This window comes from Lepus europaeus, chromosome 10 (assembly GCF_033115175.1).
Source record: "Lepus europaeus isolate LE1 chromosome 10, mLepTim1.pri, whole genome shotgun sequence".
NCBI lineage: Eukaryota > Metazoa > Chordata > Mammalia > Lagomorpha > Leporidae > Lepus > Lepus europaeus.
In genome coordinates, this window is record NC_084836.1 from 51,293,824 (window position 1) to 51,321,390 (window position 27,567).

Consider the following 27,567-nt stretch of genomic DNA (forward strand, 5'->3'; position numbering starts at 1 on the left):
CCAAGGACTTGGGCCATCCTCCATTGCACTCCCGGGCCATAACAGAGAGCTGGCCTGGAAGAGGGGCAGCCGGGACAGAATCCGGCACCCCGACCGGGACTAGAACCCGGTGTGCTGGCGCCGCAAGGCGGAGGATTAGCCTGTTAAGCCACGGCGCTGGCCGATGTTATCATAATTTCATAAGCCAGTGATTGCATCTCAGAGACAAAACTAACTCAAAATGACCATCACATAAAAATTTGTTTTAGAATAAGCTTTGATTCAGAAAACACTATTTACATTGTATCATAATTAATATTTAAAAGCTATTTAAAGACACAAAGGAAAAGACACAAAGGGAGTCACCATGTCATTATTTTTACAGCAAAACATTCAAAAGCAAACTAAATACCAAATATTATATACAACTATGAAAATGTTCATTAGTATAGAAAGAGCAGCCATTCCACAACAACGATGCTGCTGTCTCTATAGTAATTAAAAAGTCTCCAAGATATATCTGAAAAACAGAAGCACATGTCAGATATATATGTAGTATGACACCAATTGTGGGTGGGTGTTGGGCCTCACGCCCTGCATTGGAGCGCTGGGGTTTAATGTCCTACTCCAGTTTCCCACTGATGCAGACCCAACTTTGGCCCTAGCAAGCCCTGGCCATAGCAGATATTTGAGGAGTGAACCCGTGGATGGGGAGCTGTCTCTCAACAAAAAAAAAAAAAAAAAAGGTGATAAAAAATAAGCCTGTGTGAAAACACGAAGACTTCACTAAAAAGGTCCATTAGGAACTGATTGTGATGGCTTCCTCCAGGAAGAGAGAACACATGACTGGGGAAATCAGACTGATTTTCCTCCGTTGATATTCCTTCAGCCTTTTTGGATATTTGTACCAACTGATTTACTCAGGCAACATTTTTAAAAATAAAAGCGAGTGTGAACCCTAAGCTTTTAAAGGGCAGCTTCGTGTGAACAAACCTTGGTATATGGCAAACATCCGATACATGTTTGTTTATTGAATAAATCTGCTATCTTACTTCTATTACTCAAACCTCGGAATATGTTATGCCTTAGCACTTTCTGAGTGCTTAGTAGGTACCAGGCATTATGCTAACATGTTGGTGTATGTTCGCCATCTCAGGGAGTTCTATGACATCCCTGTTAAGTAGGTGTTATCAACTCTCTTTTACAGATGAGAAAACTGAGGCTCAGGGCAAGCACAACAAACTGCATTTTATTGATATCCCAACAAATTAAGGAAGCACTTTTTACATGTGTGCAAAATGCTTGGGTGCCCTTCAAAAGTCTTAGCAGGGGAGCATTTCTGCATACTATTGTAATACAAGCCCGGGGACAGCCTGGGGGAGCATGAAAAGGGAGCAATCCCAGGGGAGAAGAGAAGCAAGGCAGGAAGGGCGGCCGCACAGGAGCGGACACGAGGGAGGAGGGCTTTGAAAGAAGTCAGGAGGAAAGTCGTGCGAATCGTGCGTTCAGCAGCGCGCTTGGTGCTTTGCGAACAGTAACATTTCTGCATTCGTTTGATCTCACTGCTTCTAAACATCAGTGTTTCCAGAATTAGATGAAAAAGCCAAAACTGAAAAAAGCAACTTCTCCAAAAGTTCTAGTCCACATTTAATGTCCCCTTCCTTCCTCTTGGCCTTCTCCATTGGGAATCACCAGCAAGGACTTTGGCATATAACCGTACATTGCCTATGCTGAAACATACCTGTGTGTGCACACGCACACAACTCCTTATCTCTCAGACAAGCATAAGCTACTGCAGAGGGAACGTTTCTTTTATATCCCTTTAATATCCCCCATTACATGTTTATATGGTAGGCACTAAAGTACGGTAATGGATTTGTGCTAAACTAAGCCTGTATAATCTAGCTACTTTTATTTTATATAAAGGTTTCATGACGTCCGATGAAAGGAAAGTATTCGACCACCTCAAATCTCCTCATCTGAAATACTGGGTTCCGTTCATCTGGTTTGGAAATCTTGCAGCCAAAGCTCGGAACGAAGGTAGAATCAGAGACAGTGTTGACCTTCAATCACTGATGACGGTGAGTACCTCACAACGCATCAGTAAAGTAAAAGATCCCGAGCTCGGAGCTAGAGGACCTGGACATCATAGGTCACCCCAGACAGCGTCTGCAGCTCCCAAAGGAACTGCAAAGCTTGGGCTGATCAGCAGAACCTTCGTAGGCAACACAGAGAGAGTACGAACATTTAACTCACGGCCTGGAAGCTGTGTTTTATGTAGAACTATGCTTTGTAATAGGCTCTGTCAGAAAGGGCATCTCCATGAATTAGCCAGAGACCGCCTGAAGGAACTGGGGGGCACATTTGCCATACCTGGACCCAGGATCCTGGAGTAAGATCTGGCAGAGAAATAAACTTCCCCAAACATTTCTCCCAAAATGGAATAGCTCAGAGAGAAGACAGCTTTTCAGAAGCTGCAATAAATAAAATAGTGTTTTCCCTGGACAAAGTAACCCTGAATTCATCAGAGAAACAAACCTATGTGCCATGACAGCCTCCTGCTTGAATTAGGATAAAAGACCTGTATGATTTTAAAATAGCTCTCAAAGTAACGTGAACCTGTTCCCACTAGAGATAATAACATATGCAGTGGGGGGGGGGGGTGTGAGGGATCAGTGGATCTCAGTCCTTCGTGCTTGAATCACAGATTTTCTTTTGTTGTGAGAATTCTAAAGTCCCCAATTAAGGAGGAAGGTTTAGGATATATTTGCTCCTTTTTATTAAGATCTATAGTATGCATGGTTTTGAAAAGAGATACAAAATTTATTCTCTGCACTATTTATCAAAATAGCTAGAAATTGCTTATTTCAAACATTAACCACTTTGGAGCCGGCGCTGTGGTATATTGGGTTAAGCCAATGTCTGCAGTGCCAGCATCCCATACGGGTGCTGGTTCAAGTCCCAGCCATTCCACTTTTGATCCAGCTCCCTGCTAATGTGTCTGCGAAAGTAGCACAAGATAGCTCAAGTTCTTGGGTCCCTGCACCCACATGGGAGACCTGGAAAAAGCTCCTGGCTTCGGATCGGCCCAGCTCCAGCCATTTCAGCCATTTGGGGGAGTGAACCAGTGGATGGAAGATCTCTCTCTCTCTCTCTCAAATAAATACATAAACCTTTTTTAAAAAATAATAAAATATTAACCACTGCCTTCCATTTAGGTTGAGCCAATATAAATGTTGGAAATTATGGATTCAGTACAGTAGGAGATATTTCTATGAAGTCCTGACTTATTTCAAGATTTTTAAAATATACATCCAAATGGACTTATCCCCTTTGCACATTGTCCAATGATGCCTATCGGTCATCTTCAGAACTTTCCTTCCAGAGCAGCCTTGAGAACCAGCTTACAGGCCTTACAAAATCCCATCATGTGACACATTCACCAAGAGGCACTTACTTATGAATCTAGGTCAGTATTTATTGTGACACCTATCATTTCAGTAAATTGTGTTTTATCTGTCCCTGGCTTAGGAGATGAACCGATTCCGCTCCTGGTGCAGCCTCCTATTCGGTTATGACTGGGTTGGAATTCCACTGGTCTACACCCAGGTATCAGCTCCTTTGCACGTGCTCTGGCTTGGTGCTCTGCTCACTGTGGGCAGCCAGCACTCTCCTCTCACCCTGGTCTTTCTGTCTTCCAGGTTGTCACTCTTGCCGTCTACACCTTCTTCTTTGCATGCCTGATTGGACGCCAGTTTCTGGATCCCAGCAAGGGCTACGCAGGGCATGACTTAGACCTTTACATTCCAATCTTTACTCTCCTGCAATTCTTCTTCTATGCGGGATGGCTCAAGGTAGCTGATGGGCTCAGTGCGTGAGGCCCGTTCTGTCGTCTGTCCTCTTCCAAACTCCCTGCTGATCCTTTACTGAGTCGCTAGCAAATCCTTCCCGAGCGAGTCCAGGATGGATTTCACTTGTCATAGCTGGGTGAGGTGATTACTTTTCCATCAAGGATTAAAGTGGCAGGGATGCAGTCAGTGCTATGCTGCTGAAGCAGCTCATTTCTGCAAAGAGATTAGCAGAACACTCCTTGACAGCTACTGATTTGTTTCGTGAGTCTGGGTGCTCCCATTAGGATTACAGTCATGTAATTAAAGTAGTCATTATACCTGTATTGATATTTGATGCCACAATAATCAAGTAGGCAGAGGAAAAGCGAGTCAACGAGAAGGCTGGTCAGACTTAAGCAGGAATGTTGTAGTACAGCTTGGTGCCACCCAGCTCTGTAAACAGTTCCACAGCTCCCTGAAATCCTGCAACATTAAATGCATCCCGTTTGCTAGACCAGAGCTGAGACTCGGAAAAGCATTCCCCAGAACCAAAACCAGACACGTAGGGGCTCATGACGACGTGTGGTTTGCTGGGAAATGAGAAGCAGCGTGGGGCAGTGAGAACGGCTTGTCCAGTTCTCAGCGAAGAACTGTGGCTGCCCCTCCCACCCCCACCTCGCGGCTCCTCCCAGCCCCCAACCCCCCAGATGTGTGTGTCAGTGTCAGAGGACTCTTCCGTCCCTTTGCCAGCTTCCAAAAGGGAAGTATGTGGTGGAAAAACACCCAAGACCATGGCTTCGGTACGCTCCCTGAAATCTAGCGACACTTTGAAAACGACTTCTTGTTAAAGAATTGTCAAGCACGAAGCCTTCCCCGCGGCCACAGGTTGTCACGCAACCGACCAGGCCCTCGGCTGGCAGCAGGACGGGATTTCCTGCAGAAGCCTTTGCACTCGTTGGTTTGAATCTTAACCAGCAAAAACAGACATGTTTCGAATTATACTCCGAAGAACAAGAGCACATCCTTTAAAAACAGCCATCGCATTTTAACCAGATGACAGCGGTTCTTAATTAGGGTTTCCCATTTTAGAGTGAGAGAACGCAAGAGAGACTAGCGGCGCTCACTTCCCAGCAGAGGAAAAATCACCTTTGCCTCTATCAACGTGAAGTCACCACAGGCAGCCGCAGGCTCACTGGCTCGCTCACTCGCTCGCTCGGGTCTCGCTGACCTTCCTGCTGAGTTTTTATTCGGTTTTGTGTCTACGGAAGGTACTCAGCCAGCATTTCCAGTGCAGAGAGTGGGTTGGTTTGTTTTCCTTCTGGCATGCTTTCTAAAATGTTAGCATTCCCTTTACAAAATATTTTTAAAGGCAAAAATATGAAATGGCATCATCTTAGCTCCATAAAGAGACAGACAAGCCTAATAAAAGGGAGCTTTCCCACGCCAGTGAGTTTTATCTCAGTTTCTAAACAGCTGCTCTTTCTTGGCAACTTGGACATTTCTAAGTCTTTTCAAAGTGGAAGAAACTCAGATGAACTCTGAACAGTAGACTACTCCGTTGCTTGCCAGCAATGGAGACGACAAGGGAGGAGGGGCTATCTCTGCCAATTGTCGATTCGGAATCCTGTAGGTGTTGCTTCGTTAAATGCAGCTAATAATACTACATGCAGGACCAATCCTATCTAAGTGAGAATCTGAATACATTACTGACATATTCAGGACCTGGCCAGTGACCCTTTAATTTAAGCAAACCCCAGGCAAGAAAAGGCAGGCAGACCAGAACGCAAAAAAAAAAAAAAAAAAAAAAAAAGACTTTGACAATAAGCACTGATTCAGGCTTCCTGCCTCATGCTGTGGCTTAGAAGGGAAATGCAGTTGGTGGTTCTCAAGGCTGGTCCCGCATTAACATCTCCTGGCAGCTTTACCCAATGCAGATGCCTGGGCTCGCCCTAATGCCAGTGAAGTCAGAATCTCTGGGGAGAGACCCAGGTATCAGTATTTTTTTCAAGAGCTCCCCAGGTGATAGCAATAGGTAGTCAAGTTTGAAAAGAGCTGCTCTGAGTGGTTTAACTTAAATCCTAAAAGATAAGTGGGCAGATACCGAATAGTCTTAGAATCTAGACATCTAGAAACAAACCAGATGATGCCTTTATCTTATACATGTATAAGTTTTTCCCCATGTGGACCCAAATATAAATCCCTCCCCCCAACACAGAGAGAGATAATAAAAAGCAAAGGAAATTATTCAAGAAAGAGAATGACAGATGAGTCATATTTGACATAGGAACCTCTCATCAAAAAGACGATTTAATTGAGGCACGTGGTAAGAATATTTAATGTCAAGCAAATTTTAGGCAGAGGATGTGTGGTAAGAAGCTACCTAACCTTTTCCCCGAAGAAAAACTTACTGGCTAAGGGTGAGTCCTTTAGGATAAAAGCAGGTGAGTCTCCAATTCTAACTTTATGACTTACCGGTTCTCTGACTCACTCACACAGCGATTATGCCCAAGGATTGTGAAACCTCCTGTACTTTCCTCAGTTATAATTGAAGTCTTTCTCGGCTGTTGAACCTGCTCCGGGCTTGCGTGGTGTCTTATCCCCGGAGCCTCTCTACAGTCCTTGAAAACAGGTGCTACTCTCTCCTCCCAGTGCCTTACACACCGCTGGCCCTGCTTCGATATTCATGGGTTTGACTGGGCTCCTAAACAGCCTGGGCTTTCTGGATAGAGCCTGCGGTGTCACCAGTGGGGAGACAGGTCCATCTTTCATGGTTTGAGAAGCAAATCTCAGTGACTGATAAATATCCGTGTCTGTAGAGCAGCCCACTTCCCTCTGGGCTTCATACTGTGAAAGTGACCCAAGGAGGAGAACAGGAATCCTCTTCAGCCTCTGTTCTTTGTCCTCACAGGCTCCACGGTAACTTTCTCTTCTCACCTGCAGGTAGCTGAGCAGCTCATCAACCCTTTTGGAGAAGATGATGATGATTTTGAAACTAACTGGTGCATCGACAGAAATCTGCAGGTTAGAACTTCTTTCCTTTATAAACATCAGTAATAAATTGCCTGCGATATCTGAAATCAAAGCAGATTCTGGATGCAGGACGCTGGACTTCAGCACATTAGCCACAAGTCAAGGAGATTTGCCTATGCAGTATGTTGTCTCAGGGCCTTTTGCGTCCCCAAATATCCTGGACGGCAGTCTCAGTAAAATTTAAATACAATTTCAAGCTACTTTTCAAGTTTCTCAATTAGTTTTATCCAGCCTCTTCCATTGGGCACAGAGCAGTATTTTAACTCATTACTTAGTGTTTCCCATTGCCACCCAGAGAGGTTATCAGTGACATCAAAAGGCATCCAGACACAATCTGATGGGAATTCCCACAGTTGAGAGCACACAGATCCTCAAGTCAGATGTCTAGCAGTCTGGGCCATGCTGGCCGACTTCTCAAGTCTGCCTAAAATGGACCCCAGAGCCTTAGCCTGAAGTGCCACCCTGGCAGGCTTTTCATGAAGAACCAGCGCGCGAGCAATTCTTCCTTCTAGACGACTCCCCTCCAACCACTCTCTTCCCTGCGGACCACAGACTGAGTAAAGGCCTTCACCTTGTTCTTGTTTCCAACACTTACTCTGCTCTTAAATGGGCTAGAATATTTCACAGTAGATCACGTCGCCAGCCTGTTAAGAAGGGTCAGTAGTGCCTAGGTCACTCACTCTTTGTCAACATTGGATTATTAAGGGCAGGTGTCTGGTGAAATGGTTCAGACACCGCTTGGGATGTCCACATCCCATATCAGAGTGCCTGGGTTTGAGTCCTGACTCTGCTCCTGGATCCAGCTTCCTGCTAATGCACACCCTAGGAGGCAGCAGGTGGTGGCTCAAGTAGTTGGGTTTCTGCCACCCATGGTGGGGACCCAGCTTGAGTTCCTAGATCCTTGCTTCTCCCTGGCCATTGCAGGCATGTGAAGAGTAAACCAGCAGATGGGAACACACACATATACTCACCCTCTCTCTACCTTTCAAATAAATCAAAGAAATGAGTAAAAACATTTTTAAAAATTTTACCTGGCTTCCCAGAGGACAGGGTTAATAATCTATTCATGCATCACTTTGTCAAATTTAAGAGGAGAGCTCACTGTAGCTTCAAGCAGTGTACACTTGTCGATAGCCTCCTCCAAGCACACAGCCAAACAAGGAGTCAGCACAGCTAAGAAGTAACGTCAAGTGCACACGTGTTGATGGGGTTAACAGAATGTGACCCTGAGAATCATCACCTTTCTATGCCATCTGGGATTAAGTGATTGCTTCAGGGTAGCCATGAAAGGGGAATCTTAACTTTGGGCAGGAGGAAAAAAAGGTATCTGTCCTCCCTCCAGGTCAGGTGCAGCTCCCCTGCAGGTAGTGAACCAAGCATGGGCAGTTAAACAGCCACACCTCCCACCGTTGCCAAATGCTCTTGAGCAGTCAACAATGGGCACAACTGTCTGTGGCAGCAACAAATAGGAGCAAGAGGCATGCTGTGTACTCACGCATCTAGACCATGTCCTGTCCCTCTCCAACTCCCACCCATCCACGGGAGCTTCTCTTACTCATGTCTTTCCCACCTGAGTCATTCTAACACTATGACGACGGTTTTAGGTCTCTCTTTTAGCTGTGGATGAAATGCACATGAGCTTGCCCAAGATGAAGAAGGACATTTACTGGGACGACTCCGCTGCCCGACCGCCATACACACTGGCAGCCGCTGACTACTGCATACCCTCATTTCTGGGGTCCACAATCCAAATGGGGTGAGTGCAGCTTTCAAAAAAATCTTTCATAAGGTGGAAATACGCAGGTCCCTGTTCTGATCTTTTTCCTTTTTTCTGGTTCTTTTTCTAACTGCTCTAAGTCAGCTCTGTTGAGTGGATTTTGTACAGCAGCCTGTGCCTGTGCACCATGAGCCTTAAATAACTGGACTGAGGCACAAATAAACCATGGACAGCTTAACAATTATTTTATTAAGCCTGATCATGTATTTGGTTTTGGAGAAGTCTCTGTGAATGTGTTTCTAGACAATTACATATGCTTGATCCTGCCACCTACCCCTACCATTAGTCCATGCATCTTGTGGGAGGCAAGTTTTGCTTTCCAAGTGACTTAGAGATGAGAGCATGGGCCAATTCACAAAGTAAGAAACCCACCCACCCCACCTCCAAAGACTAAACTGTAGAAAAGGGGAACACTGGGGCCAGCACTGGGGCGTAGCAGGTTGGGCCTCCGCCTGCAGCACTAACATCCATATGAGTGCCAGTTCAAGTCCCAGCTGCTCCACTTCCAATCTAGCTACCTGCTAATGTGCCTGGGAGGGCAGCAGAGGATGGCCCAAGTGCTTAGGCCCCTGCCTCCATGTGGGAGACCTGGAGGAAGCTCCTGGCTTCAGCCTGACCCAGCCCCAACTGTTATGGCCAGTGGATGGAAAATCTCTGTCCATCTATCTCTCTTCCTCTCTAACTCTGCCTCTCATGTAAATTTAAATATATATATATATTTTTAAAAAAAGAAAAAGGGAACACTTTGTGGACTTTTCCTTACAACCTCTGGGAAAACTGAAGCTTGTGGTTTGCTGAGGCCAGCTCCCAGTGGCACTGTGATGTGGCTTGTGCCCTGTCCTTGCCGCCTGGGACCCTCCTTCCCTTCCCACCCATGTGCTCCACTCTCCGCTTATCTCACTTTCTGGATCTCTGGCTTCAATCCTACTCCTTGCCAAACGCCTCGTACTTTTCATCGGTAATGGCTGATGCTGTTCCTCTTCCAAAGGGGCTCCTTCGAGACCCAAAGAAAAGCCAGGCCGAGAGCTGAATTGCAGGAATCGCAGCCAATGACGAGGAAGCTTTAGCAGCAGGAGATCTGCCTATTGCCCTCCAAGCATAGCTTAGGGAAGGCTGCCCATGCCCTGCTAGACTCACTGCTGCCCCCGACAGCTTGCTAACACTGGGTGCTCTAGCCAGGGCTTCCTCCAGGCCAGGGAGTCCATCCCCACCCTCAGTCTGTCGCTCAGCCTCCGTGAATTCAGTTCCCTACAGCTTGCGCCCCACAGCCTTTGCAATGCCTTCTGGCAACCTGCTCAGCTCTGAAGATCGATGAGATGTGTTTCTGTGAGCTTCTTTTTAGAGAACTGCCTATGATTCATCCTTCCCCCTACTCCCGCCACTGGGAATGCAAAGTGTCTGAAGGTCAGAAACCAACCCTATGGACAGGGTCGGGAAATCTGTGATGATCCTAGTTTGACTGCAAATGCTCCAAGTGCTCCATTTCTAATGACTACTTAGTTACTTGTGTATGACAAACTATTACCTGGGGTTGTCTATTTATTAATTTATATTTATTTAAGAAGCAGATAGAGACCTTACGTCTGGTTCACTTCTTGACTGCCCACAACAGCAGGGCTAAGCCATGCCAAAGCCAGAAGCCCAGCAGAACTTAATCCAAGTTTCCCATGTGTGTGGCAGAAACCCAACATCACCTGTTGCCTCCCAGGGCACACAGTAGCAGGAAGCTGGAAACAGAAGTGGAGCTGAGACTCAAACCCATGCGCTCCCACAGTGTGGGCATCACAAGCATCATCTTAATGGCTGCACTAGATGCCTGTCCCCAGATCTCAAGAACTTTTATCTTGGTCTACATATTCATCTTAATCAACATCATTTTACAGATTCCAAGTAAATGTCCATGTTCTTTAGGAAAATATTAAAACATGTTTTTCCTACTTCTAAATATAAAAACATAGAAATGGGGATTTACAAGATCTTGAAAAACAACCCCAAAATATTATTGGGAAATATAAATGAGATTTTAAACATGAAAGCACCCGAGAGCATGACAATTGCCAGCTATCCAGGTCTTCTTTTTGCGGAGTCAAAGTGAGGCTTAGAAAGATTAGGTAAATCTAAGCTATTTTTTTTTAACTTAAACTCACCCTGGAAATTTAGGACAGAAAATAAAACAACTGAGAGAAGCCTGGGAAATACAGTTGTTAATAAAGCAGCAGAAAATGATCAGTTTTCAGAGAGAACTTCTCTCATTAAAATGTCCTACTTATCAGTAGATAACTAGGAGAGGCAGGGGCAAGGGTCAGAGTCTATGGGGAGAGGTTTTTGATGAGATGGACTTGGCTAGAACCAAATGATCAGAGAAACAATTAAGCAAAAGCTCCCTTGAACTTGATTTTCTAAATGAACAAAGGCTTTTAAAGGGAGCCCCCAGGAAAAGTCCCTGCAGGGCCACAGGCGGTGGAGGGCAAGCCTGCCCAGGAATGCCCTTCTTGATCTGTTAGTGTCGATTTCTCCTTTGTTTGTAGCATTGGACAAAACGTTTCTAGTTGCCTGTAACAGAAAACCAGACTCAAACTATCATAAGCAGAATGGAGTGTATTGATTGAGTCACACCTCGCTTCGGGCATGGCTGGAGTCACCAGGACTCACTGTTGCCCTTCTGTCCACTTGCTCAGGCTGCCCACTCCTGATGGCTAAATGGCAGGATGGCAGACAGGCACTCCAGCCTTACAGCCCACCCTCTCAACAAACCCCATGGAAGGAGCTCACTCCAACATATCAAACTAAACTACCGGATTGGTTGGATGGGGCTGTCATATCCATTCCCAAACTAATCACTATCGAGAGGGAGACACAATACTTTTATTAGTCAAAGCTGGCTCACATGTCAGCCCCATCTAATCACATGGAATCTGTGATGTGTCCAGAAAATCAGCATACTATTACCAGGTGAAGGGTGAATGGTTTTTGGTGGATTGGCAAAAGTAATAGCCCCTAAAATCATAGAAGGCAACTCCCCTGCCAATGAATCGTGGAGAAAATGCCTACCCGAAATGCAAGGCCAATATCACGGGGGCCAGCTGACTGAGGAGAGACAAGAGCAGGGATAATCATTGTGCAGGTAGTTCTGGTGCTAGTGCCTGAGCCCATGGGTCCAGAGACCATGGACGTGAGCGCTTTGTTGGAGGGCTCCCTGCCAGGTGAGCAAATGAAACCCTTTCCGGGATGAGTGTGTGTTTTACTTTCTTATTCTGTTTAAAGTGTATGATCCTGGCCTATTTAATTCAGAAATCAGCTTTCCCTTATCTTTTCATAACAATGTTTTAGGCTTGCGGTTCCAGGTCCCATGACCCAGCATCTCTAAAAGCAAGGCAATGCCCTTCAAAAACACAGCACAAGTGCTACCCAAAGGCAAACTGCGAAGTGCCTCTGCCTCGTACCCAGCAGTCAGAAATGCTCTCCACACCCCGCACACTTCATCCACACATAAAAAGGAACTGCCTTGTTCTCTGTATTAAGGAGCATGTTCAAAACATGGCCCTATTTTCTGAGTACCTGTTAAATATACATGACTGAAGTGAAATTAAAATTCCTCCTTTTTTTCTAATCTCAAGTACAAATTTACAAAGTTTTCATATTATATATATATATATATATATATATATATATCACTCATTCATTTATTCAGATAAATTTTTTTGCAGATCTTACTATGTGGTATATTCTATGCAAGATGCTGCAGGTAGGCCAAACAGAACAAAATGATAGAGCAGGTGTTTAGCCCAGCAGTTAAGACCCTTGCATCCCTTATTCCAGTGCCTGGGTTCACGTGCTGGCTCCAGCTTCTGACCCCAACTTTCTACTAATGCAAACCCTAGGAGGCAGCAGTGATGGCTCAAGTAGTTGGGCCCCCACCACCCGTAGGACAGATCTGGACTGTGTTCCCAGTTCCCAGCTTCAGTCCTGGCCCAGCCCCTGTCCTTGTGGGCATTAGGAGAATGAGCTAGTAAGTGAAAGCATAACTCACTCACTCTCTCTCTCCCCCTCACACACACAAAGCTCTCAAATATATCCAAAAAACAATTAAGAAAGAAATGGAAAGACAGCCCATTTGGAGCTCACAGGCATAATGAGACAAATTACAGTACAATGTGGTAAATATAACATTAGAAAAATGCTGACTTTTCTGGGTGTTCTCACAAAGAAGATAGACTTCAGCCAGCCTGATGAATCAGAAGGCTTCTCAGAGTTGGGGAGTCTAACAGGTATCTTTAAGAATGAATGAGGGGTAGGAATTTAAGAAACCCACAACTGGCCGGTGCCACGGCTCACTAGGCTAATCCTCTGCCTGCGGCGCCAGCACACCGGGTTCTAGTCCCGGTCGGGGCGCCAGATTCTGTTCCGGTTGCTCCTCCTCCAGTCCAGCTCTCTGCTGTGGCCCGGGAGTGCAGTGGAGGATGGCCCAAGTGCTTGGGCCCTGCCCCTGCATGGGAGACCAGGAGGAAGCACCCAGCTCCTGGCTTCGGATCGGCGCAGCACACTGGCTGTAGAGGCCATTTGCGGGGTGAACCAACGGACAAGGAAGACCTTTCTGTCAGTCTCTCTCTCTCACTAACTCTGCCTGTCCAAAAAAAAGACCAACTGAGTAATCAGCCAAGGACGACAGAGAGTGCAGGTGGGGAGCTACTCTAAGGAAAAGGAGCTCCTTTTTGCACGGGGTGAGCCTGCAGCATCTCTGGGCAGCTCACGAGGAGAGGGCCCGCAGGCAGTGAATACAGAAAGGCCGGGCAAAGATGTGTCTGACTGTCAGCAGCACACAGACCTTAGAGTGGGCACTGTGCCCATGAGAGCGAGGCAGAGTACACAGGGCAGAACACTATCACTTCGAAGGCGGCAGAGGAAAAGGAGTGGTCGCCGTTGGGGCGATCAGACACAGAAGGAAAACCGGCGCTGGAGACGGAGAGTGTGAGGTTTCAAAAGCAAACCTGAAAATGCCATGGGAATATAGAGGGCATTGGAGACATTCGTGAGAGTGTTGAGGCAGAAGCTGAGCTGTAGTGGGTTAGGAAGTAACTGAGAGGCAAGGCAATCAAGGCTGTCCTTCCGCACGACGTTAGCCGTCTAAACCGACTGCGCTTGGCTGTTACGCCCTGGCCTTGTCTGGACAGATCCATTAGGACTCCCTAGGGAGTTTACTGTAGTGCTGTCCACTGTCTGACCTAGACCCCTTATATCAGAGGACCTTGGGGGAGGGAATTATCTCAGACATATGTGGAAAAAATGAAAGCTTTGCCTCTTCTGTGCCAATCTTACACTATTTATCTTATAGACAGTGATCTTTATAATTGATGATAGTTTCCTTTTCATTTTGACTGCTAGGATGGCAGAAACCACATCCATAGGCCCCCTTCAGTCTGTGGGCTGAGATGTTTGGGCGTGTGTTTCTAGATTCTGTATCTGACCACTGCTCCTTATTCTAACTCCACTAGGTTGGCCTAATTTTACCTAAATACTGCACTGAGGGTATTTTTGTTAGCCAGCTCAGATCCTTACTAAAATAAAGCAGAGGGGCTAGCGCCATGGCATAGTAGTTTAATCCTCCTCCTGTGACGCCGGCATTCCATGTGGGTGCTGGTTCTAGTCCTGGCTGCTCTTCTTCCAATCCAGCTCTCTGCTGTGGCCTGGGATATCAGTAGAAGATGGCCCAAGTGCTTGGACCCCTGGACCCACATTGGAGACTGGGAAGAAGCACCTGGCTCCTGGTTTTGGATTGGCGCAGCTCCAGCTGTTGTAGCCATTTGGGGAGTGAACCAACAGAAGGAAGACCTTTCTCTCTGTCTCTACCTCTCACTGTCTATAACTCCACCTCTCAAATAAATAAATAAAATCTTAAAAAAAAAAGATAAAGCAGAATGTAATAAAGAAAGAAAAAATTGGGTAACTTTTCTTATTTTGAAAACAGGAGAAAAAACAGTTGGAGTCATGGGCGCTGTTGGAGGAGAGAGGAGGCCTGGGAGCTGGGAGACAGTGCAGGTGACCCCAGGACGGAGGGCTCAAGTCCAGAGCTAGCGGGAGGTTGGGTATAATGAGAGGAGGTGGAGGGAAGACGCCAGTGCAGGTGGTGAGGCAGAGGCCAATGCTCTCCCCTCATCCAGTCGGCAGCATGTCTTAATCCAATTGAATTTTAACAAGGTCTCATCTGAGACCTAAAAGCTACTGGGTTGTGTTTTAAGATTTTTATTTATTTGAAAGAGTACAGAGAGAGAGAGAGAAAGAGATATTCCATCCACCTGTTCACTCCCCAAATGGCTGCAATGGCCAGAGCTGGGCCAGTCTGAAGCCAGGAACCAGAAGCTTCATCAGGATCTCCCATGTAGGTACAGGGGCTCAAGCACTTGGGTCATTTTCCACTGCTTCCTCAGCACATTAGTGGGGAGCTGGATTGGAAGTGGGGCAGCTGGGACTCAAACTAGCGTCCATATAGGATGCCGCCATCACAGGTGGCAGCTTTACCCGCCACGTGAGAGTGCCAGGCCCAAAGCTACTGTTTAATACCACATTTTGAAAGTTTAACACCAAATCAGTGCTGTGGTTCTACCTCCCGTCTTTGTATGGGGCATGCTAAAAATCAGCTTCAGGTTGGTTAATGGGCACCAAAACAGTTAGTAGAACAAGTTTCAGTGCCCACTGCACAGCAGGGCGAATATTCACCCTGATAATATTGTCTTTTTGTTAAAGATTTATTTATTTATCTGAGAGAGAGAGAGGGAGAGAAAGGGAGAGAAAGAGAGAGAAAGGTCTTCCATCCACTGATTCACTCCCCAAATGGCCACAATGGCCAAAGCTGGGCCGATCTGAAGCCAGGAGCCAGAGCTTCCTCCAGGTCTCCCACATACCTCCGGGTCACAGGGGCCCAAGGAGTTGGGCCATCTTGTACTGCTTACATTATCTTTCATGAGATCACTCCAGTCGGTTGTCTTGTTCTTTTTTCATAATATGGAATGCTTTCTGATGTGCTGTTTTAATTAAAGCATCTTTTTACTAGCTTAACCATGAAGACGCTATTAACCAAGATTAAGAAAACACCCACAAGCAGCCTAAAGAAGAATTGCCCATAGGATGCACAACCAGAAAACAGACCCAAGCCCTACAATGAAAAGGGGTCCTGTAGGGGCAATAGCGGACACTTCTGCTTGCTAACCCTAACGTCACACAGAATGCTTAAACTCAAGCCAGCATTGCTGAGAACAAGGTTTTTTTGAGCAAACAGGAGACAAGGTTCAGACCTGGCTTCACATTATACCAGCATGAGTCACTGCAAAATCCTTACTATTTTTTCATTACTTGGGACTAACCATTAACACAAACGCTTAAGACTCAGGAATGGAACACATGGAAAGTACAGACCTGAAGTCTCCTGACTCCCTTTAAATCCCTTCTTGAGAATCAAAAGAGCCAGCAGTAAAGCCTCAATCATCCCTTCAGGGCATTGAAAAAACCCCAGCCACTGCCCCACCCACAGCAGCTGAAGGATTCGGAGCTGGGAGGAGAAAGACTGTGGCTGCTCATGAATGGATGGCCCATGTGCCCTCGGCACTGGCCTAATGTCCTGCTAATCCAGATGCATGCTCCAAGCCTGGCAGCTGGGGACTGCTGGCCACCAGCCCACTAGAGGACATTGTTTTATTGGGCCTTCCTGCCGTCATTCTCATAGGCTGTCCAAACTTGCTCTTGTTTATAGTGCTCTTAAGGAAAGGGTCCATGCAGTCAACCAGATAGCCACTTTGTAAAGCAGAGAAATAGTCAAATTTTCTGGGAGTTCCTTCTGATTAGGACTTGAAGGGTTTGTTTAAAATTTGTTTGGTACTGTGAAACTACAACCGCTTTACTGGAAAGAATGGGAAATGATGACTTTTACTTATCTTTCTGCCCAGAGTTCTAAGAATATATAGCAGTAATGCAATGACTTTTATTTTTCAGATTATACATGCCTGTGCTTAAGCAATGTGCATAAAATATTTAGGGTTGTACAGTGGATCAGAAGTGTGCTTAGCTCAAGCATAACAAAACACATATTTTAACAAGCAAAGACTTCATGTAAAAGTATCCTAGAATGATGTTTTATTCAGTAATCCTTTCTTGGCCAACCATATTCAAATACTTCAACTTTACAAGGAAATACATACACTGATATAAACTACTGTGTGCTTGTGTTATAAACTACCAAAAGTGTCTCAGATTCTGATCAAATTCTGAATCACTAACTTCAACAAAGATGTATTTCTGGCACATTGATTTTTTTTCACTTAACGTACCAGAAAGGAAGGAAGAGACAAAACCTCCCAAGGAGATGAATGTGCATTAAGTTCATAATTTTAGAACTTACTCAGAGATTCTTTCTTATGTGGACATGCGGTCATCATTGCCGCTCAATTTTCCCTTTAAATGCTATCTGACAGATACAGACTCAATTTCCTTTTCTAACAAAACTCCTAGAGGATATAATTTGGGGGGGTGGGGGGGCTTTAAAGGACCCTCCAGTTTAGGTCATAATTTCTTTTAGTGTCAGGCCAGCAGGGGTTCACGGAGCATAGCCAGGGCATATGGAAGCTAGATTTCCCTCTCTACAGGAGCCACAGGCCACTGCTTACACCAGATTTCCCATAATCCTTGACTCAAAATATCAGATAGACAACACAGAGGTGATGGAAGGGTCTCTGGCTCTTGGTGCACCTCTCTGGGCTAAGAGGACCTCAACTAGTTTACAACTGCCCACCGAAAAAGGAGTCCAGTGGAAGCCAGGAGGTTATAATGTGGGTTTTCCTCACAGCCTTTAGCCTTCCACACACCCCCTTAATGTGAAGGTTACCTTGTCCATTGCATAAATCCTCAGCTATAGGTTTTTTTGTGTGTATGTGAGTTTATTTTCTTTTATTTTTTAAGGAATACAAATTTCATAAGTACAACTTTAGGAATATAGTTATTCTTCCCACCCACACTCCCACTCCGCCTCCTCCTCCCTCTCCTCATGTCAGTCCCACTCTCCATTAAGATTCATTTTCAATTAACTTTGTACACAGAATACCAACTCTTTACTAGTAAAGATTTCAACAATTTGCACACAGACACACAAAAAAACTGTTTGAGAACTAGTTTTACAGTTAACTCTCATAATACAACTCATTGAGGACAGAGGTCCTACATGGGGAGTAAGTGCACAATGACTCCTGTTATTAATTTAACAATTAACACTCTTACGTATGACGTCAGTGACCACCCAAAGCTTTACATGAGCTGCCTAAGCTATGGAAGCCTTTTGAGTCCACAAACTCTGTCAGTATTTGGACAAGGCCATAAGCAAAGTGGAAGTTCTCTCCTCCCTTTAGAGAAAAGTACATCCTTCTTTGATGGCCACTTCTTTCCACTAGGGTCTCACTCACAGAGATCTTTCATGTAGAACATTTTTTGCCACAGTGTCTTGGTTTCATGCCTGAAATGCTCTCACAGGCTTTTCAGCCAGACCAGGAAGCCTTAAGAGCTGATTCTGAGATCAGAGTGGTTACTTAAAGTGATTGTCATTCTATGAGTCTGCTGTGTAGACTACTTCCCATGTTAGACATTCTCTCCTTTTTCATTCTGTTATTATTACCAGACACTTGATCCTATTTATATGATCACTTTAACACTTAATCCTATCTATATGTTCACTTTAACACTTAATGATCACTTTAACAATTAAGATAGCATTTTTACCACCAAGCTTAATGAGATTTGGGGTCCCATGGCAAGTTTTTAAACTGTACCCTTAGAAGTAAGTCCATAGGAATGTATGCAGAACTATATAGCTTTACAGTTACAAACTTCCTCCTTACTCTCTTATTCCCACTCTTATTTTTTACTGGGATCTGTTTTCAATTGACTTTATACAAATATGATTAACTCTATATTAAGTAAAGAGTTCAATGAAAGATTTACTCAATCTGAAGAGAAACTAGGGTATACCGATAGCTTTCAATAGGATTCTGCAGTGCAGAAGGTTAAAATAACAGCATTCACCTCAACGGGTTTGAATAAATGATTCAATGCTCCTGTGCACCTGTCTTAGATTCCCAGGCAAAACTGCCAGACTTTTAGTCTATTAGCAATCTGAAAACAATAAATCTGATGAGAGAAGTAGAACTCATCATATGAAATACCGTTTTCCTAAATTCTTCATCTCAATTCTGTTCAAATGACCTCATATTGTTTGAATTTAAATTGTCAAGGCACTACTACAAATGTGGAAGAGACGCATCAACAGGTTTTATCATTTGGTTTTTGGAGCTCTAGATTAACCATCCATCCACAGTAATAAGAAGGGGCTTGCTTTGCAAAAAGCTTGCTTCGAAACCAAAATGCTTTAAATCCTCCAAGTCCCCAGGGCTATTTTGTCTTGCTACACTGGATGCACTTCAGGAAGAAAGGGAGTGTGCTGACGTCTCCAGCATCTGTCCCCTGCCTCTTCCTTGTTAGGGCAACAGGAGGCAGACAGTGTGCTTCTGTGCCCCAGCGAGCCCAATCATTTTTGAATGAGTCCTTAATTAAATCGCTGCTGCTCAAACACTCAGATAGTTGTCATAGGCAATGGAGACCTAGGGCTGATGGTTCCACAGGTGCTTGCTGGGTATTCTGAAGTGCTGGGTTGTTGTTGTTTTTGACAGTTCAGATTAAAATAATTCCAACCATGAGGCAAGCGCTGTGGCCCACTTGGTTAATCCTCTGCCTGTGGCACCAGTATCCCATAAGGGTGCCGGGTTCTAGTCCCGGTTGCCCCTCTCCCAGTCCAGCTCTCTGCTGTGGCCCGGGAGTGCAGTGGAGGATGGCCCAAGTGCTTGGGCCCTGCACCCGTGTGGGAGACCAGGAGAATCACCTGGCTCCTGGCTTCAGATCGGCGAAGCGCCGGTTGTAGCGGCCATTTGGGGAGTGAACCAACGGAGGGAAGACCTTTCTCTCTGTCTCTCTTTCTGTCTATAACTCTACCTTTCAAAAAAAATTAAAAATAAATAAAATAATTCCAACTCAAACTCTATCTGACTTGTAGCAATAAGACGTGCTCTGCCTGCTTTTAGACTCAGCTGTAAACAACTAGCGCTTCCTGGTTTGACCTTACCATAGCATTAAGCTTTCTCTACCTACAGCCTGTCCTTCTTCTCTTGTCCCAGTATGTGGCACAATATTTCCCCTCATGCTTTCTGTATGTCTGTACTGATGACTTACATTATGTGATAAATGCATACTGCATGCTTGGGCAATGTCTGGCACAAAAGATGGTATTAAGTGACAATGTCAGGCCAGTCCTGTCTCGGAAACCCCTGCTATTTAATCAACCCCATCTTCCTCCAGGCCTTCTGCTTTCTCTCCAGTCCCCCAGTGCCCTAGTCGTACTACTAAATGGCTGTTAAGTCTCCCTGCTAAACTACTCATTGCTAGGTGGCAGCTCCTGGGCATACTAACATCTTTTAAAGAACACTCTCCTTTTTTTTTTTTTTTTTTTTAAGATTGATTGATTTGAAAGTCCAAGTTAGAGAGAGACAGACAGGAGGAGAGGTCTTCCATCTGCTAGTTCACTCCCTAGATGGCTACAATGGCCAGGGCTGAGCCAGGCTGAATCCAGGAGCAAGGAGCTTCATCCAGGTCTCCCTTGCGGATGGCAGGGGCCCAAACACTTTGGCCATCTTCTGCTGTTTTTACCAGGCCATTAGCAGGAAGCTGGATTGGAAATGGAACAGCCAGGATACAAACCGGCACCCACGTGGGATGCCAGCATCGCAGGCAGCAGCTTTACCCACTAGGCCACAATCCCAACCCCTAAATGATACTCTTGAAGGAGGAAGGGGATAGACCTTCAGGGGGACACTACAATTCCTCCACCCCATACAAGAAGTCCATGATGATTTGGAAACCACGGCTGAAAGTTTGCCAGTCACTGACAGAAACGCTTTTGTATCTTCTACTCTTCAAAGCTTTTCTATGAGAACTTCAAAAGTTCATGGAAAATGCATATTATGAAAAAAAAAACTATTTGCAGGGGTCAAAATTTTTTGCACCAAAAGAAACATAAATTTTAACTCCATTTTTCCAGGAACAGTTTGAAGTACCCTCTTCTTACATTAACCATTTTAAACTCCCAGTCAACCTGGAAGGCGAAGTGTTACTGCCACCAGTTTGCCGAGTGTGATATGAAATCAGAGAGAGGTTAAGTGAGTCTCCCAAGGTCACACAGCTTGCTAGTGTCAGCCTCAGACAGCAGCAACCCTAGGTCTGCAAGATCTCAAAATAAGTCATGTGCCGTTCCCTGGAGCCAATGCTCAAATTCCATCTCTGGACACCAGTGGCTGTGTGACAGTTGCCACAAATGCCCTCCTATCTCTAATTACCTGCCTATCTCAGCCCAAATGAGTTCCAGGACTTAAAGCCCAGCATTTTTCAGCTGACCGTTTCTACTATATAGCAACATAATAAGGGTGCTTATGTTCTACCATATAATATTTCCCCCATAATGGCTTCAGTGGTATCATATTCGGGCCTTGGGATCGTACAAACCCTATACTAGGAGGACGCTTCCAAAATCAAATAAGGAGCAGAAAGCATGAAAGGACCTGAGAAGGACACAGGACCCTTCCAGTTGGGAAATTAAGACTTTTACGGCATTCTAGTTTGTGCGCGCTACACCTAGAACCTTTTTGATGTCTTTTTTGTTTTTGTTTTTGTTTTTTTGACAGGCAGAGTGGATAGTGAGAGAGAGAGAGAGAGAGAAAGGTCTTCCTTTTTGCCGTTGGTTCACTCTCCAATGGCCGCTGCGGCCGGTGCATCTCGCTGATCTGAAGCCAGGAGCCAGGTGCTTCTCCTGGTCTCCCATGCGGGTGCAGGGCCCAAGCACTTGGGCCATCCTCCACTGCCCTCCCGGGCCATAACAGAGAGCTGGTCTGGAAGAGGGGCAACCGGGACAGAATCCGGTGCCCCAGCCGGGACTAGAACCCTGTGTTCCGGCACCACAGGCTGAGGATTAGCCTAATGAGCTGTGGCGCCAGCTACCTTTTTGTTCTTAAACCACGGTTTCTGCATATTGGTTACACAGTTGTCCTGGGAACCCTAACTACCAAAGAAAGGAGGAGATGGGCATGTGCGTTGGCAATGAAATCCTCCATGGCCTTGGTTAGAAGAAGGGTGGTTGGCTCATTGTGCTGGGGAGTTTCTCTGCTGCTGTCTCATGGCAGCAAGACCTGGAGGGCCTTATTCTCAGCTTGATCATGAGATACACGAAACTGCCCCCTAGAGCACAGAACACTAAGTGTTCTTCCTAGGAGTGGTTCAGACGAAACGAGTGGAAAGTTCTCAAGTCATCCTTGTTATCCATCCATGCTGCTTTTCGCAACCACCAAACACACACCACTCTAGTTATGCTCTGTGTTCTCAAAGGCCATCTATAGCTGCCCACTGCCTCGAAGATAGAGTTCAGACCTCACTCTTCCCAACTCCCAGTGTCAAAGCCCAGCTCAAAAACTGACTTGGTTCCAAATGCAGGTGTTGAAAAACGTGCCTTCTCCCTCCTTCCAAATTGCAAGGCACCATATACAACAAATTGTTCATGGTCGAGGCCCTTCAATGTTAGGCCATCGGTGAGCCTATCATTGGGCTAGGCCCTCACCACAGCCCTGAGAGGCAGGGACGTGTCATAGGGTCTCCTTGGCAGGTCCACGCACTGTCGGCCGGTGAACAGCACTGTTCAGTAGAACAGCAGTAGGAGCACTAGGCTCTTGGTAGTCTGCTGATTACAACTTGCTCTTCTCCATTTATGAGCCAAGAACTGACTCCTCTTGCTGCAGTTGAATGGACCTATCCGCCATTCAGTTTGCATCATTTGAAAGCCTTTCCCTTGTGAGTCACCAAGTTTTGAAGCAATAACAATACAAATCTTTTTTTTTTTTTCTTTTTTTTACCCAGAAGACCTAAGTCATTTTTGCGGGGTTGTGTGCTTTAGTAGTAGTTAAGGAAATCAAAGCCCAAATAAATAGATGACAGATGCCCGCCCCACAAAGAGCCTTTGCCAGCCTGGCCTCGAGCCCCAGGGCACACAGTGTGTGGCGATCCTACTGAGCTCTTCTGCTGCCCTCCCTAACGAAACAGATCCCCGCGAAGTGTGGCTGGAGATCTGACCTAGTGAAATCCCACAAGCAGGGTCACCCAGGCCACTGAAGCCTGAGTGTGCGTTTCCCAGTCGGTGTAACAGAATCTGCGGCCTGCACAGCAGGGGGTGGCTCAGAGGCCATCTGGTAGCCAAGGGCGCTGCTGGGCTTGAGAACAACAGCCCGAGGTGTAAGGGGACACCATCCTGGGACACTTAGCCAGGTAACCATCTTTTATTCATAAACACGGGAACAAACCTTTCTTTGGCTGCTCACTCTGCCCTTTCAGGTTACAACAATGCCATCCATACCCATGTCTTCCTCTATGTCACACAAAATGCACCTGGCTTAGTTAAATCGTCTGGTCGCCATGGATGTCAATGCCAGCATCGAACTGGGCTGGCCAGATTAGTGTTGCTCTCAAGGTGGACCTGAGCATTTAGAGTTTAAGGGCATGGCTTTAAGCAGTTCTTCAAACCCCATTAAGACTGCAAGTCCACAGAGATGTGAGACAAATAACCATGTAATCTGAGGCAGGCATAGCCCTTGCTCCCCACTGGCTTATCATTATTTTAATTATTCATTTTTGTTTCAGTCTTGCTGGAGAAGGCTTAAAATGGTGGGATTATTTATTTGTATTTGTCTTATTTTTTAAAATTAGATTTTCTGTTTTTTAAATTCTTGTTTACTTATTTTATTTGTTTGAAGGGTAGAGAGACAAGAGATCTCCCATCTGCTGGTTCACTCCCCAGATGCCTGGGGCTAGGTCAGGCCAAAGCCAGGAGCCTAGAATTCAGTAATGGAGTCCCACCTAACGATCTATTATATTAGCAGGAAGCTGGAATCAGAAGCAGAGCCGGAACTCAAATCTAGGCAGTCTCACTGGGCTGCATGTGTCTCAAGAGCATCTTAACCACCAAGCCAAGCGCCCACCTGTCCTTTATTTTTTAAATGTTAAAAACACTACAGGACATTCTTAGCCATAGTAAATCTATCAAAATTCATCACAAAGGGAGCCTAACCCTGATGAGTCCATCCTACCCAGATGAATATGTTCTTTCTACAAGGTTCAAATTCTCCTTCCTAAATAAACAGACTGATGTGCAATGCATTTACCAGAAATATTTACAAAAGACTTCTGGGTAAAGACTGCATTGTACTCATTCTGCCCTGCGTTCTACCTCATTCTTTGACACTGAGTGTAGCAGGCTTAAGTCAGACTGAATAAGAACAAAGTATCTGGAGTCCAACTTCCGGGTTATGTCCTCACTGGCCACTTAGACCCAATAGATCTCTCTGGACCTCAGCTCCCTCATTTGTAAAGTGTGACTACTAATGATGCTAACAACCCCTGCGAATATTGTCAACTTCACACATAATATTTATAAATAAATGAATGCTGAATGCTGTTTGCAGTCTCTTGAATTTAGCCATGAGCCATCGTTTCAAGGAGTGAATGGGTCCTGGGAAACATGAATTTAGCTCAACTATCCTAAGGGTGAAGGAACACATACCATATATATGCATATATATATATATATATATATATTTCTTAATATCCAAATCTCCACATCAGTGATTCTCAAGACCTTAAAGTCAAAGCTTTGTTCAGAATAACACTGAGAGGTTATTTGCCTTTTCTGCTCGCATTCTCTCAGGAGCGTACAGTGGAGTTTTCCAGAGGCTATAGATGTGTGAGGTCATCATTTAGCAGTTGATGAATGCGTGTTCGTTTACTCCTGTGTGTTTTACATTCCTCAGCTACAATGTCAAATACAGTAAATCGCCAGTCGCTTTGGGGGTACTCAGTAACTTTTAAGAGTTTAAAAAAGGTCTTGGGGCTGCGAAGTGTGGGAAGTTGGGCTAGACTGCCCCGACCACGCCCTGAGGCTACCCTGCCTGTGTCCCTTTGTGTGTTTCAGGCTGTCCGAGTCCCACTTTCCTGGCGAGGAGTGGCTGTGGGACTACGAGAAGCATGGCCACCGCCGCTCGGTGATCAGACGGGTCAAGCGGTTCCTGAGCACCCACGAACACCCCTCCAGCCCCAAGAGGAGGAGCTACAGGAGACAGGCCAGCGACAGCTCCATGTTCCTGCCCCCCAGCCCAGCCCGAGATCTGCTGGATGTGCCTCCTAGAAGCTCCCCCAGAGCCTCAGTCCCCCAGAAGCCATTGCATTCCCCAGAGGGCAGCCCCAAGCTGCACTCCAGCGTGGGAGAGCTGTCCACCATCAGGGAGATCAGCCAGACCAGCACCTTGCCAAGCCTGACCCCGCAGCCCAGTGTGAGAGCCTCCCCCACCAAGATGCCCCAGGTCCCCGAGGTGCTGATCACAGCAGCCGAAGCTCCAGTGCCTCCAGCAGAGGGCGACCCCCATGACTCCACTACCTCCATCTCGAGCTTGGAGTTTACCGGGGTTCAGCCGAGCAGGACTGGGCAGCAGGAGGACCCGGGGGGTCGGATACAGCCCCCTTCAGATCTCGGTCCCCAGGCTGCTGAGAAAAACACACTCAAGCTTGAGGAAGACCCTGATGGGGACAAGGTCCCGAAAAGGTGGAGCCTCCCCGAGTTCCGGGAGCCCAGCCACACCTCCCCGGGAAACCTAAGTCCACATCTCGAGAACCTGGAGCCACCTCTTTTACTCGACACAGAAATATCCTCCGAGATCCGTGGAGCCAACACTGGGACTGGTTCTTGGGTCTCTCCTGATATGCGGTATTTAATGGAAAACTTGGACACCCAGGAAACAGATATCATAGAGTTCAACGACGAGCAAGCGGAGGAATCAGCCAGAGCGGTGCCACAGAGTTCTCGGACCTGGTTCTAGCCTAGATTCCTGCTTTACCAAAAGTCCAGCATCAGTCCTGGAATGCGCCTCGGGGCTGGGCAGTTTTCTGAAAAATAACCATATGTATAAGCTACTCAGAACTTTGAAGGGCATTATCATCCCGGTGTTTTGAAAACTGTGAAAAGCAAACACATTTAAGTCATCCATCACAAAGTGGCCTCGGTTATACCAACCACAGTGACTTGTCTTAGCCAAATAAGGAATCATACATGTGTGTGTGTGACTTACAAATTCGTAGATTATTAGTTTGGGAAAGGGCCTGATAGATAGATAGATAGATAGCAGTCCAATCCTGAGACACAAAGGACTCTGCTTCTTCTTTCTCTCTCTCTCTCTCTCTCTCTTTTTCTTAACTATGAAGATAGGCACCAGATCACATAGTGCCCCCCCCCAGACTCCTTTTTGATTATGATTCTCTGCAGCTTGCCAACCACCTCGTTCCTGCCCTGGGGAGCTATCACAGTGATCCTGTCCCAATTCTTCAGCCTCATCAGCATCAGAAAATTTCATTTCTCTTCCACTGCCTTTCCTCTGTCTCTCTCCCTCCTTTATTCTCTCATCCTTTTTTCTTCCCTTCTCTAGTCTTGCTCCTCTAGTAACTCTAATCTGTCCCATCGTTCAGCTTGTAATATTTTCTCTTGCTCACTCTGCTGCTAACTTCTTGCCATCGTGTTCAGAATGGGAGGTACTGGCAAAGCCTCCTATATAATAATCAAAGCTGACCAGACATCCAGCTGGAAACCCTTCCAGTCTCACAGTGGGAGGGTGGGAGAGTTGGTGGTCTCCTACCACTCTCTCAGCAGCCTTTTCCATTTTAACAAAAATATTTATTTATTTGAAAGACAGAGTTATAGGAGAGAGCTCTTCCATCTGCTTATTCAACCCCCAAATGGCCACAACAGCCAGAGTGAAAGCCAACAGCTTGGAGCTTGATCTGGGTTTCCCACATGGGTAGCAGGGGCCCAAAGCACTGGGCCATCTTCCACTGCTTTCCCAGGTGCATTTGTAAAGAACTGGATAAGTGGAGCACCCAAGGCCTTGAACTGGAGCCTATACGGGATGCTGGCATCACCGGCAATGGCTGAATCTGTTGTACCACAACACCGGCCCCTGCCTTTTCCATTTCTTCTCCTCTTTGTTCTTGGACACTGGAGAAAACTGAAGCCAAGAGGATAAGAAACTTGCATCAGCAAATGCAATGGAATCAAAGACTAGCACGGCTTGGATCTGGTTAATGCAAAGGCTTTAGCAAAATTCCCAGTTCTGTCACAACATGGGACCAGTTATTATGTCCTTTGGGTTGCTTGGAACGAGGCAGGACGATGGGGTCGGGGTCTACATAATGGGAGTCAGATGCTGATGAACTCTGCAGGGAGCACTCACGGAGGCTGTTTGTTGAGGGCCCAACTCTGGAAGGCCTTGCAGCTCTCACCACTTGTCTTAGCATGAAGCTGAACTACACATGACTGATGAAATAAAGCAGCCTTAAAAAAAAAAAAAAAAAGGAATCAAGTAGCCCTTGTAGCTACCAGCTCACAGTGTTCCAGGCAGCGGCGTGCAAAGTTCACAGATGATCCCGCTAATTCTTAGGGGAATCCGCTGAGATGGGTAGATGAACACGATGATCTTCATTTTTAAAGATGAAGAAAGCCAAGGCTTTGGAGAACTAGTGTGCCCTAAATCACGTAGCCAGCAAGTGGCAGAATTCAGATTCAAACCTAGGTTCATCGACAGACCACACTCAGCCACTGTGCTGTGCTGTCTGTAAGGCCCTGCATGTCCCAGCAAACTGCCCGGAATTCTGAAGCATGCCCCCAGGGAGCCATGCCCAAGTCACAGATTCATAGCAAAGCTCTTCCTGGGTCCCCCTTGCTTCAGTCTGCTTGCGTCTTCCATGCCCTCAGAGAGGAGGGTGTTGCTCCAATTTGAGCCCCAGCCA

The 27,567-nt window shown here is 46.0% G+C and overlaps 1 protein-coding gene across 1 annotated transcript; it reads left to right on the plus strand.

Moving 5' to 3' along the window:
• The first annotated feature begins 1,910 nt into the window (after positions 1–1,910).
• Positions 1,911–25,607, plus strand: LOC133768030 (bestrophin-3-like). The gene is made up of 5 exons (XM_062202456.1): positions 1,911–2,060; positions 3,511–3,588; positions 6,750–6,830; positions 8,444–8,595; positions 24,707–25,607. Exons 1-5 carry the CDS (start codon positions 1,911–1,913, stop codon positions 25,605–25,607), a joined length of 1,362 nt encoding a protein of 453 aa, XP_062058440.1.
• The last annotated feature ends 1,960 nt before the right edge of the window (positions 25,608–27,567 follow it).

Coding starts and splice junctions, on each gene's coding strand:
- LOC133768030 (XM_062202456.1), top strand. CDS start 1,911: ATGACGTCCGATGAAAGGAAAGTATTCGACCACCTCAAATCTCCTCAT. Junction 3,589..6,749: donor TTCCACTGGTCTACACCCAG/GTATCAGCTCCT, acceptor TCTCACCTGCAG/GTAGCTGAGCAGCTCATCAA. Junction 6,831..8,443: donor GCATCGACAGAAATCTGCAG/GTTAGAACTTCT, acceptor CGACGGTTTTAG/GTCTCTCTTTTAGCTGTGGA.